Genomic DNA, 13228 nt, shown 5'->3' with positions numbered 1-13228 from the left:
GACAAGGGCTTTTAGGAGTGGTGCAGCCTAACACTTTGCTCCCATGTTCACAGATTCTTACAGAAAAGTGGAGGTGGTCTAAAAAAAACCAAACAAACAATATGTGTGGGTTGTTGTACAGCAGCAGGCACTACTCTGAACTCTTCATCCCCAGCAAGCTGCTAGCACAGTAGCGTGCTTATCAGGGAAAGACATCTCTCTCATCTTTACTGCCTCATTCAGCAAAAACAGCTCCAGCTCCAGCAGGACATCACAAAACACAATGTTTTGTGAAGGGGTTGTAGCTCAGGTACAGGAGCATCTGAGGCAGGTGTGCTGAAGCGCTAAGTAATTTCTCACCCAAAAGACCAGATGATGCCACAGTTGTCATCCTGAGCTTAACACACTCCTCAGAGTCCCTCCTGCATGGACCTCTGAGCTCCAACAGCTCCACCGTTGCTTCTGTACCCAATATGCTGGCATCCACCTGAGTACCAAAATGACCAAAACCACAGCACAATGACTCAGAAATATAGAACAAATGGCTCAATAATTGCTGGAGTCTGCCAGGAGACATCTCTGAGTGTCACTGCTTTGCTAATACCAACACTGACAAGCACACCTCAGATTTATGTACTCTTCTGTGGGTACTACCTGGATATACTGCTCTAAACATATCCTCTTGGGAAAGAGATCTACCCACCAGTCTTCTGTCCACCCTGCTGCTACCATGAAGGCTATTCCCCAACAGGACAAGGGCAAACTGATGACCTTCACAGCTCTACTTCCTCATGGGATCATAATTAGCCGGTCCCATTCCTGTGTGTGCCAGGGAACTGTGACAAAGTGCTGGATACAAACTGAATCCCTTGGAGGGACAGTAGGACCTGACCCCCTTATGTCAGCTCCCACAGCCCCTGCAGTTTTCATCAAGAGCCAAGTTGCCTGGTCTCATGAAGCAGAGACTGTGGCTCAACTGATCAAGGTGTTAGTTGCCTCAGAGATTGGCAGAGCATCCTGCCAGGAACCAGGTTTGACTTACACAGCTGGGACATGCCGTGGGATGGGCGCCTGAGCCCCTTGCGGGGAGGCATCCCGCCCTATTGTGCTGGTCCTCCTCCGGAGGGAGCTTGTGGGGGGCTGGAAGGCAGCAACGGCACCAGGCGGGTGGTACTCCTGCTCAGGAACAACTTCTTCACACCGGAAGCCCTGGAAGCCTGAGCGACAGGTACAGACCTGGGGGCGGCTGCAGGAGCCCTTGTTCTGGCATGGCGGGTCGCAGACAGCTGAGGAGACACAGAAAGGCAGTTAGTGGACATGGGACTTTAGCCCCATGGTGGTGACACCCAGCTGGGGCAGCACAACTGGGACAGTCCCATCTCATCTCTGCAGGCAGGTGACCTTCACAGTCTTGGTGTTACAACTGCTGTGGGCCCCTAACACGAGGTCACCTCCATTCTCCACACGGTTGTCTGCAGAGCCCTTCTCCAACCATACTCATTTCAGAAAGTTCAGAAATGAGCAGCATGGCCTGCAGATAGCACATGGCCTCCAGCATTGCCCAGAGTGCTCTGGACAGGAATAGGTCCTAATTCCCAAAGCAAGGGATTGCATGTTACCTTTAGTCCATTTTGGGGTCTGATTTGCACAGTGCCCCTGGCCTGTCCCCTCCAGTGCTTTTCAGCTTTCCTTCCACAGCTGATTTTGGAGTCACTGTGCTCAAATTCCTCCACTGCTATGGGGACTTCCAGTTCATTAACCTTATGCCTCAATCACCCTCTGAGCCTGTGTGTGTTCCTAATTACAGCACATCAGCTTCAGTTTGCGCCCTGGGAGAAAAGTGCTATTAATTATACACAGGACCCTAACACTTCCCAAGTCAACAGATGCCAAATTGGGTTTATAACCCAGACAGCAGCAGCCAGGAATCCACAGATTGCTTCAGTAGGACCGGGCTCGTTGTACTGAGCAAGGGTAATTGAAAAGGCACTGGAAAACAGTGTTGTCCTTCAAAGAAAGAAGGTGCCAGCTGGTCAAAGGGCAATGAAACCTTGTTGGGCAACACAGGGTGGACTTCCCGCCACATGGAAACCCTGTGAATGGGTTTCAGTCCATGAAGCCACTGCTTCTGCTCTCCCAGGACTGTCCCAGGGAGGCTGCAGGGGCATCCCACCACCTTCACACACAGCTACTGGGCTTTTATGAACATGTCCCTCCCTTTCCAGCTGTGCTCTCCACTCCTGTGAGATACAAGCACGCCTGGGAGAAACACTGCTTCTGGACAACAAACACACAGACAGCTCCTTCCTTGTGTGCCATCCACACATCATCCTGCTGTCATCAAGTGAGAGAAGTCCTTATGCAGACACTTGAATTCCTTTCACAGCAGTATAGCCCCCACAACCCTTCCCTCATCCCAAAACTAGCCTGCCATCAGCTTTTCCTAACTAGATCAGGGATATGCTCACTGGAATGCTTCATGTGACATTTATTACCATGTTAACATTCAGGAAGAGAGGGAGATCTCAAGGAAAAGGAGACCCCAACTCACGTAGGGCTATACAGGTTAAAGCCAGAGGTTTTGATGAAATCCCCCAGTAAAATAAATCAGCCAACACTGCAGTCTCTGGAACAGGGACAAGGTCCTAGTCAGGCAGGAATTAACTGTCTCTGGGAAGTCTGGCACTCCAGAAGTTGATGTAATTTATAATACAAAACTCAGCTGTGATTTAAATAGGCTGCCAGTCCCTACTGTTATCTCCCAATAAATGCCTGTTTTAACAAAGGCCACCAGCCCAGGAAGCCTGCCATTGAAAACAACCACTTCACATGCTGAAATACTGCAGAGCCACGATGCTGGGACCTGGAACCACAGCTGTTCTCACAGCCTCTCCCGCCAACATAGTCACCTTAGACTGTACCCTTCAGCAGGAGAATGGTGATAAGTGACCAGGCGCTCTAAAATGCCCCTAAGGTAGTTTACATAGAAAAGAGGAAGAAAGGAATGGGATTAATCTTCTGGTCTCTTCAAGCAGGATGGAAGGGGAGCTGCCTTGGCTGAAATATTTCAGCTCTAGCATTAATCCCCTTCCTAGTTGCCTTTACAGACTCAGGAAGAACTTGAAAGAGCTTTAAAATTTGCTGGTTTTCACTCAGTTCAGCTGTATATAGGAGCTATATATAGGAGATCAGCAATATAAGGAGAGCAAATCGGTCAGTGGCAGCACTGCCAGTGACAAGTGTGTGAAATCACTATTCAGGCCCCCCAAACCATAACACTGACTGAGAAACAAGAGGGTTAAAATACATATATATATTTGAAATCTTCCTCTTTGCTTTCTGTTTTCTGACCTCAGGGGTCACTTTGAGATGTTGCTCCCCAACTCAGGGTACTATAAACAGTTTCTGTTAAGTTGACAGGCACTCATTTCTTCTCACTGAAGTCTTATGTAATCACCTGTTTCAGGAGCTGGGGATTAGGGAAATCAAAAACAGTAATCTCAAAACTCTTAATAAAAGACTTGGAGCACTGCTGAAGTATCACATTATAGCAAACCTAGTTTGTTCAAGAATATCTAGCAGTGCCCTCACAGATCAGGTCTGGTGCTGTCTAGTTTTCAGTGCATGAGGTAAGTCCTCCCAGCAAGGTCACACAGCAGGGATGACTGTGGCATGACTCTGACCACTCAGCTAGGCCTGTCAGAGGGGAATGCCACCATGTTCAGCCTTGCATTGCTTTGCAGGCACACCTGGCCCAGGGTAGAGCAGTGACATGCAAGGTGACATTCAATTACTGAGTCCCTGCAGCTCTGCTCACACTCTTCATCTAGGAGAGTGATGTAGATCTTCACTGTAAGCAGGTCCTGTGCAGTTCCATTTAAAATTCAGGGGAATCTGTCCATCAGCTAGGCCCTCCATAGGAAAACTGAGAAGGTGCTGAAGGACTTGTACCACTGGGGGGATTTAGTCCACTTTCTCATGGAAAAGTTATGTATGTAAACTCAGTTCTAACTTATAGCTCTGACTGTGTGAGCACACCCAGAAGGGATGGACAATTTAACACAAGTGAGATCTGTACAGAGTGACAGGGAGGTAGATCAACAGCAATGCAGGAATAACAGAGAGGAAACAGAATTTCAGTGAAGAACAGCCACGGTTCAAAAAACCCTATAGCCACCATTCAGAAGAAAGACAAAAAGAGAGGCACGTGAATGTCATTTTGCAGATGTGGAAAAGCCCCAGGTGCTAATGAGACTGCCTGAAGTCACACTGTGAGGCCACAGCGGAGCCAGAGACTCAGTTTGAAATCCCTGCACCTTTATGCACCATCTTAACCGCAAGACCATCTGTGTAAAGTTAGAAAGTGCATTAGTTTATTTAGTCCTTCCTGACACACTGATTAAAAACGTTTCTTTTAAACTTTAAAATATTCACGCCAGGAAAAAAGCTCAAGCTGTATTCCCAGCCCAGGGTGCTATCTCTGGAAGCAGCAAAGAACCTTCATGAATAATGCTGATGAAAGTGGAGGCTGATAAACTGACACGGGGAGGCTGAGCATGATGAGCTAATAGGCAGCAGCTAAATTACTGACCAGTGTACACCGAAGCCACTGCAGCCCCTAAAATGTGGGCAAGAGGGCCAGCCTGTCGCTGGCTTGTGTGTTCAGGTTTCTTCTCCACCAAACTAAGGACATAACGGCCAGAGTCTTAGTCCAGAACAAAGTTAAACAGGCAGGAGGTTGAACCCTTCAGGCCCATATTCAGATGCAGCTCACTATCCCTAATGGCCCCTTCTGTGAGAAGACCTCTGGAGCCTCACAGCATACAGTCCCTGTATGCAGCTCACTGTGATGACCTGGCAGAGTGTGGGTAGAAATCAAGCCTGCTGCAAATAGGCAAGATCTTCCTCCTAAACTCCCTTAGCTCATTTCCACTTTCCCAGGAGATGTTGTTACTCCAAGGAAAGATATTTCTCTTTTTCATCTTCCCAGGCACAGACTGAAAATTCCACAAGTCCTCACTGCAACTTTGGTCCTCAAATCTGGAACATACTGAGAGACACCTCCCTAAGGCTGGAGTTAAGTCATACACAGGGATGTTGAAAGAGTAAAGCGCCTAGAAAAGCACGGGTAAAGGAAGAAACCACCACCCTTGGTAGGTGAGAGGAAGTAGATTATGGCAACAATTTGACCTATCCTCTCTCCTGTACCCAGGCTCAAATCCTTGAAAACCAAGGATCTGTCCAGGACCTGAATGCCAATTCTTTCCATGCTTCACTCTTAAGAGGTTCCCTCTGGCTGCATTTCTACCCCACTAACTTCCTTTATATGCCACATATCAAAGACCATGGGAACAGACATTAAACAGCATTACAGTGCAGAAACTTAAGTGGGATGGGCTGTCCAGCTTGCCTTGGCAGCTTTAAAAACAGCTGAATGTCTCCAGCAGCTTGAACTCCAGCAGAAAAGCCCAGAGAGGGAGGTAGCTGGGAATGAAATTATGTTTACACATCACCAGTCTCCACCTACGTCCTGCCTGAACTTTACCATCCGCTGTCAGGGGGACACTGTCCTTTTAATGAATCCTTGGGAACAAGGGCTCAGCACCTGAGCAATCACTAGGCAGCCTGCATGGCTGCAAGCCCAGATCTACTGCTCCTACCAAAACCCCTAATGAGAGAAAGATGCTGCCATGGCTGGCCCCGCGCTGTGTTTACAGACGCTGTCTGGCAGCACAGCACGCTCTCTACCGTTTGGCTTCTGTCGGCAGGGAGAGGGAGAAGGGAGGTGAGTCAGCCCTTGGCCCCCTGCTCCCAAACATTGATTGCTAATGCAATTACCCCAGCACGGCCAAAGCGCCGTGAGATCCCGGGGCAAGCAAAGCTGAGCCTCCTTCCCTGCTTAACATCTGGGCAGCTGCTGCCACTCAAGTAAAGGCAGATGCTCTCGGCTATTCTGGGTTGGGTGTTCCCACCCAGCCCGATGCCTGTGTTCCCTGTCCTCCCAGCTGACCAAGCACCGCAGGCAGCCCCGCACCTCCCTGGGATCAGGCAGGTGCACGGGGCCAGCAGTCCCTTGGGAAGGCCCACGGATGAGCTGCGGGGTGCAACCCTGTTATTGAGGGACAGGGGTCACAGCAGGGGTTAGTCTGTGGCTGCGGAGCTATTGAGGATGAAGATGACAGTTCGCTTGTCGGGTGTGCGTCGCACTGGCGCCTACTCAAACAACTTCTCTTCCAGTGCTGAGTCAGGGAGCCCACAACGACCGCAGCCCACAGGGCGGTACCAGGGCTGCCTGGATGAGCAGAACACTTAATACTTCCTCTGTGGGTAGGCAGGAGGGTCCTGGCCAGGCAGTTTTGCACTGCAGGAGCGCCCTGCACCTCACTGCCATTTTACATCCACGTGCTGCTCCACGCTCCATCCCCACCCATTCCAGCCCTTGTGCCAAATCCATTAATTGCTTTCCTTAGTAGCATTCAGATAATTTGCAGCCCTGATTCCCCGCTCAGCATTAGCAATGCTCACCCACATGAGCACTGGGCCAGTCTGCTGGTTCCCAGCTGCTGGGACTTTCACAGACCTGTCTTTGCTCCAAGCAGGACAAGTGAGAGCCCAAGGCTCAAAACGCACACATAAATGTGCTACTGCAGTGCCCTGCCCCAACAAGATCCTGCCATGGATGGACACTAATAACAATAATGAAGTAAAACCACAATTACTTCACGTACTCAGACTTTGCCAGCAGACAGGAAGAGCTGACCTACACCCTGGCAGTCCCACAGCAATGTTGTGGCACTGCCTCCACAGACCCCATGATTTATCTCCTGCCCTGGCACAGCGCATGGGATATGTGTGGGGTCACAGCAGTACTCAAGGACTTTTTAGGGGTGCATCCTGAGATTTGCACTGGCTGAGACTGTCATACTCACGTTTGATGCAGCGGTTTGTGCCTGGAGCTGTGGTCCATCCTGGGCAACACTGTCTGCCACAGACATTTGGCCTAAGCAAAGAGACAAAGCAGCGTGGTTAGGAGAGGGGGAAGCTGAGGTCTTGCTGCAGCCATCACCTCTGAGTCACCCATAAAATTATTTCCTGCAGCATCTGATATTTCCTTCCAGATGGACCAGCAGCTGAGATCAAAACCAATGGGACAAGGGCTGAGTTGTTTAAGTGCTTGGAAAAGAAACCCCCAAGGATTGTGAATGCTGCAGTGTGAGCGATCCCTGAGAGAGTAGCTCCCTTTTGAACTGGCATTATGCTGGATTCCTGGCACAGTGCTCAGAGGAACCATTTTCCTCCTGAGAGCAACTGGAGGCCAGCAGCCAAAGATCATTAAAGATCTCATCATCCTTCGTGGTATTGGGGTGTAAATTGGGCCCGATTTCAACTTTGGTCACAGTATCTCGCCTCCGCAAATGTCCCGAGCTGCTTCAGCCGAAGACAACACTTCATTCTCCACCTAACTGTTGCTGCCTGTTGCTGTTCATTGCTCAGCCCTGCCCTGGGAGGGATGGCACGCCAGAAGCCTCACGGTGGGACGCTCCCCAGCTTGCTCTCCCTTTGCAAGCACCCCGGTCCTGCATTTGTTATCTGTCTCTAGCGCAGTGACCCAGGGGGCTGAGGACTCTCTGGTGCTATGAAATTTGTGTCTACCTGATGTGCACAGAGCTACACTAATTCCAAGATGCTCAAATAATTTCCATGAGTGTTGAATCCAGGATTTTGTTGCAGCAACTTTTTGAGTGCCCTTATATAAGTGACATCCTCCCCACCTCTCCTTTCTTATGTGTTTTCAGGTAGGGATGACTGACAACATACAGCTATCATAGATGGTGCTGGGCCTCTAAGAGGTGCTCTGCAATGCCCAAGCAGGCAGCTAACGCTGCTTCCTCTGGTCACATGTCATATTTAAGTGCCTATAATGAGAAGGAATAACAAGTTCTAGGGTGCTCTCCAAGAGTATTACTCATCATGGAAGGAAGATTTTAGGAATAGGTAACTTTTGCATGTCTAGGTAGACGAGAAAGAGCAGTTGTGACAAGATAGAAAGTTAGAAACAGCCTGAAAGCTCTGGAAATCTTCTGGAAATGAAGTGGGGAGTATGGTTTATTTCTAATGCTGGACAAGGCAGTGGGAGCTGCTGATGGAATTTACACGAACCACAGTAACATGCACATTTGTCTTCTGGGTTGACTTTAACATGAACACAGTAGGGTCAGAGGAAGATCCTGCTCTGAAATGGCATCCTCCTGACTCCTGCATCCACATGGCATGAGATGAGACTCCAGAACTGCCAGGGCTCAAGCTGTGGGGCTCACGTTTCAGGAGAGCCAAGGACAGTGGGTGGCAGGTATTGTTCTGGTGTTCACAAATGAAGCGGCCTGTAGAGGTACAATTACTCCTCGTGGGAAAGAGAAGTGGTCTGAGAAGCCACATCATTTTTAAAGTGTTATATAGTCCTTCAGGATCAATGTTTTATTAATCTGGGCAGATTTTTATAGGGAGAAAGCACTTAAATTCCCTTGGTGTGGCTTCCTGCAAGCAGAACAAGCCGAAGTAATTCTAGCACCCACTCATATCTGCTCTGGCAGGGCAACAGTGCCAATTTCCAGCATTTTGTCTGTCAACCCGAAGAGATGTATGAGTCTGTTCTTTAAGACATCTCCAGAAAGCATCCAGTGAAAAAAAAAATCCTTCCTTTATTTACTGCATAAGAGCCCACAAGGCCTTTAACATTTTTAAGGTGTCCTGATCAGTAAAAAGAGAAAACCATTGAGCTGGAGCAGGTCTTTGGGTAATTAAGGTTCAGTGAGGGCCTCTACTCCAAGCAGCAGCATAAGCATCTTTGCTTAGACTGTCACAGCTCACATTCTTCCTTTGGCACAGGTGAAACACACCTCATAAGTCATATTCAGTCTGTTCAATGAGCAAACCTCTTGCCCTTTCCCACCTCAATTTATCCAGATAATCATGTTTCTTGTAGGCAAAGGCAAAATAGCTACTTTTTCCAGAGAAGCTGTTTTGGCCTTGAATCATACTATTAGTTCTTCACGGGATTAAAGTTTAACTTTTATCTACATCTCTCACAGGCATGCTGGAGGGACCACGTTGGTAGCTGCTGTCAATGCCAACATCAAGCCAGAGGTCACAGGAAGAAAGACACGAGGTTACAACAGACAGGGGCCCAAGCCTGAGCAGACAAAATCACTCCTGAAGTCATGAAGCCCCTGTTGGGTTCAGCACAAACCTCTCATTAATAGAACCACTCTGTGTCACTGCCAACCCCAGACATGAGTTGCCAGCCCCGGCTGAAGGGAGATGCCAGCACCAACCAGGGCAATGCTCCTGGAGGGAGGACAGCCCAGCACATGCAGAGGGGAGCAACCTGGCAGGGGTTGAAGGAGTACCCGGATGGGAATGTTCCTTCCTACCATAACGTCCTGAATGAGGGAATGGGAAGAGATGGAGGCAAGGAGGACCTCCAAGACTGGAAGTGAGCAGTTGGAAGGAATGACATGTAGGTAGTACTGGAGGGTAGAGAAGAACCACAACAATTTCCTGATGAAAGCCCAGTGAGCAAGACCTCACAGAGCATGAGGCACAGGTAAGCAAGAGCATCAGCTGCAGGAAAATAGCTGTGGGAGCTTTGCTGCCTGGGACGCATTCCTGAGCACGTCTGGTTCTACTTAAAGCATTTTGTTGTCATTTGCTGGTTCGAACACCATGCAGTTTGTACTGACTTACAAAGAATTCAGAATGAATCCCATGAAGTTTAAGGAGCATGGCATGGTTACAACATTGCAGGATGGTGCTTGAGAGAGAGTGGTGGCCTCCACATCCATTTGTCCGGCTGCATATGACACCACCAACACTTTAGGCAAAGATGTGTCTCAAACATGAGCCCCTTGTGGGGCATGTCCAGCCCTGGGCCTCTCCATCCAGCGCTGCGTCTGGAGAACAAACAAGTGGCAGGGTCCCTCCAGGTCTTGTGTCACCACAACGGGGGTGACCCCTGAGGAGCTACCTGCAGACACTTAGCAGCCTCTGATCACCCCTCATCACACAGGGAACAAGGGCTTCCAAGGCAGCAGGCAGAGCTGCCAGGCAAGACGACCTGCAAGAGGACCTGCCAGGCAAGAGGACACATCAAGCCCCTGGCAGACCTAACAATGGCCTAAGCCAGAACCATGTTCATAACTTTGAAGCATTCAGCAGCTGCCCGAGCTTAACATCCAGCTGTTCTCCTGCTTACCCACCCCTTGGAACAGGAAGCACAGCAGCAAGGAAATGGGAGGACGACTCTCACCCTCATCCAGGGCAGCTTGGGCTGTAGAGGGACCAGAGAATGGGTGGCGATGTGGAGGGGTCAGCAGCTCTCCCAGCTGGAAGGAAACTCAACACGGTCACAGATCAGAGCAGAAGGGAAGATATGTCCTCACATGGGTCTTGCAAGCTGAAGTTCCACTGAACCTCATACTAGGTCATGCTCCATGGGATGCCCTAATCCCAGCCCCAACACTGATGCCAAAACAAGCCTTCAGCAAACAATTGGTCTTTCCTATCTCTGTCTCCTTACCAGTGGAATAGGTTAATTAATGTATTTGCCTTCCTAAGGGTCAGGTCACCTAGCACATATCCTGGGAAATGAAACATTGCTGAGAACATTCAAAGGCACTGAGACTTGACTGCCTGTAACACTGTACTGCTACAGGGCTCATGGGCCACTTAACACCTTCCAAAACAGTCCCTAGCTCGGCTCAGACCAAAGCAGACAGAGACCATTTCCAGTAGCCAGCTCACCCTTTTTGGAGAGAAAGGGCATCGAATAACTCAGACAGCTAAATAGCCACAGTGCCAGAGAAAACCCTAAGGCATTCCTCATTCTGGGAAAATGCAGAGTGAGGCACTGGACCCACATCTCAGCCTCTGCTTCAAGTGCCAGCTAGACCCTGAGGTCTCCAAAGAGCACAGGCAGCAGTAAGCAACTGCAAACCAAGCTTGTTCTTCATTCTGTGGCTAGCATGCACCATCCGTGCCCGGGTATAATCCCTGGCATGTTGAGCTTGGTGCACAGGAGCTCCCAGGCACTATTCACTGGCCTGCTCCTTTTATGGGATAGGTATCTCCTTGACACTCCCTACAGAACTGAAGCCAGTGCCATGAAGCCTCCAGAAGTACCATTCATAGCCCTGACTGGATGCACTGGCACAACCTTTGACTTGAGCAAAGGAGCTGCTGCAAGCCACTCCGTCATCCCCTCCTTTGCTGCTGCAGCCAGAGGCCACCATCAGGATCACACTCGGGCTGATCAGGTGTTATCTTAAACAAGAACCAAGCAACCATAACAGGCACCAGGGGAGGGAAAACAATAAAACAGTAGTAAGATCATGGCTTTTACAGCGATGATCACATACTGTTTCTGAAGCATTCAGTAGAACCCTTTTTTTCACCACTTATTTTAATAGCAATCTATGCATCATCTTTCAGCTTCACACAGAACTCTGTGCTGCCAGATATACTGACTCCATTCAGGCCACTTACAGCATCCACACAGGAGGCCAGAGGGACCATTAGATCATCAGGTCTGCCTTTCTACTGCAGGAAAGTGAACTTCATCCAAATGCGTATGAAATATTTGCAGTCAGACCCAGTGAAGAACACTAGCAAAAGGCTGTTGGCATCGATGAGTCACTGAAAGCCCTCTGCCAAGTCCACATCAGCATTAACTACCTCTGCTCCTGAGCAATCCTATAGACACATTGCAGCAAGAACCTATATGCCGCAAAGCCTGGGTAAAGCAGGATTATACAGCCACAGATGGTGTCTACAACAACAGTTAAATGTGAACTGGGGTGCAGAATGCCCAGAAAGAAAATGGGAGGGAGAAAGAATGAGTATGGGACTCTCTGCCTGCTACCTGGGAATCTGGAAAGGCATCACATGCAAGAGCTGAGATTTTAGACCAAAATAATTGCATAAATAAATAGCACCGGGCTTTAGTGTGTCTGCAAAGTTACCTGAGTAAGGGAAAATGAAGGTTGTCATACTTGAGACTAGCAGGAGTTCAGTGTAAATAGCAGAACAGAAAATATCCCACCTAGCAAAAAAATGGAACATCACAAACTGAAGTTTTTAGGGGCCCTGAGTTTCCTGGATGAAAACGTGTCTGGTGCAGCAAGGGGCATAAGAAGATGGATGAGGTGGAAGGACACAGTCTCACAGAACAGCTGGAGGCAGCAGCAGCTAGCTTTCCATGAGGAGGAGCAACACCATGTGGTTCCACATGGACAATTATTTCAGCTAGGCTTTCTCTTAAGCTCCAAAGACAGTAGGTTATAGAGAAGCTTCAAAAGTGCCACTTTGGACTCCAGAACAGACAGAAAGCCATTACAGGCCCTTTCCAGAACTGAAGATCTTGGGGACTGGAGAAAGCTCTGTATCCCCAGCCTTGATCTTCCAGTGCAGAGCAGAGGCAGAAAGTGCAGCAGAGCCTGCATGAGAAACACAGCACTAGAACACAGGTCTTCCTTCCTTTAAGCTTGGAGGCAATGGCACTCTCAGATATGGATGATAACAGGTAAACTGTGTGTAAGTGCTGGACCAATCATCCCTGTTTACACTGTGGATTAAGGGATGAAAGCTACCTGCAAAAAGGTTCAGTGCTCTTCTGAACACAGTGTGAACCTTGGGGCTGCCTGCATGCTCCTGAGAGCAGCACAGGCCAGCTGTTGTCACCAGAAGCAGCTGCAGTCTGAAAACAAACATGCTACGTATCAGATGACTCAAATTCAACCAAACTGCTACATGACCCCAAAGCAACACTGACAGCATTCCAACTGCAGAAAGGGTAAAATCTTTCTGAGCCCAAAAAAGTCAAAATCTGACTGAGCGGGACTGGATCTTCCCAAGACTCCTTCTCTGGGTGGCTGACAAGCCAAGATAATGAATGGGGTAAGCTTAGAACCTATATGCCTTGCTGTTAGTGATACTTTGTGTATCAAACATAATGGAAGTAGAGCAAACCTGGTGCTTCTGTGGATCTGTTGAAGGAAAGAGCAGAGTGGCACAGAAAATATTTCTGTCTCAAAACTTTGCAAGGAGATGAGTAGGGGAGAGAGAAAAGTCAGAAACAGACCTTTTGTGTTCTAGTGAAGCTCCCCACCAGATGTTAGCAGAAGACATTTCTGCCTATGTCAGAGGGCTGTGAGCCCAGAGCCTGCCCCCATAATCCCCCTAGCAAGGCTTATAT

General features: G+C 48.9%; 1 protein-coding gene across 1 annotated transcript in view; it reads right to left on the bottom strand.

Annotated features, from left to right (window-relative positions):
• Window positions 1–13228, bottom strand: part of LTBP2 (latent transforming growth factor beta binding protein 2) — a 68922-nt gene that overhangs the window by 53874 nt on the left and 1820 nt on the right. Inside the window, exons 2-3 of the mRNA XM_048306913.1 lie at window positions 6909–6979; window positions 1022–1265 (exon numbers count right to left, since the gene is read on the bottom strand). Of these exons, the coding sequence (XP_048162870.1) occupies window positions 1022–1265; window positions 6909–6979 (315 nt within the window). The remainder of the gene's footprint in view (window positions 1–1021; window positions 1266–6908; window positions 6980–13228) is intronic.

This window comes from Corvus hawaiiensis, chromosome 6 (genome assembly GCF_020740725.1).
Source record: "Corvus hawaiiensis isolate bCorHaw1 chromosome 6, bCorHaw1.pri.cur, whole genome shotgun sequence".
Classification (NCBI taxonomy): Eukaryota; Metazoa; Chordata; class Aves; order Passeriformes; family Corvidae; genus Corvus; species Corvus hawaiiensis.
The sequence above is the reverse complement of the archived record's forward strand: the minus strand, read 5'-3'. Positions and strand labels throughout refer to the sequence as shown.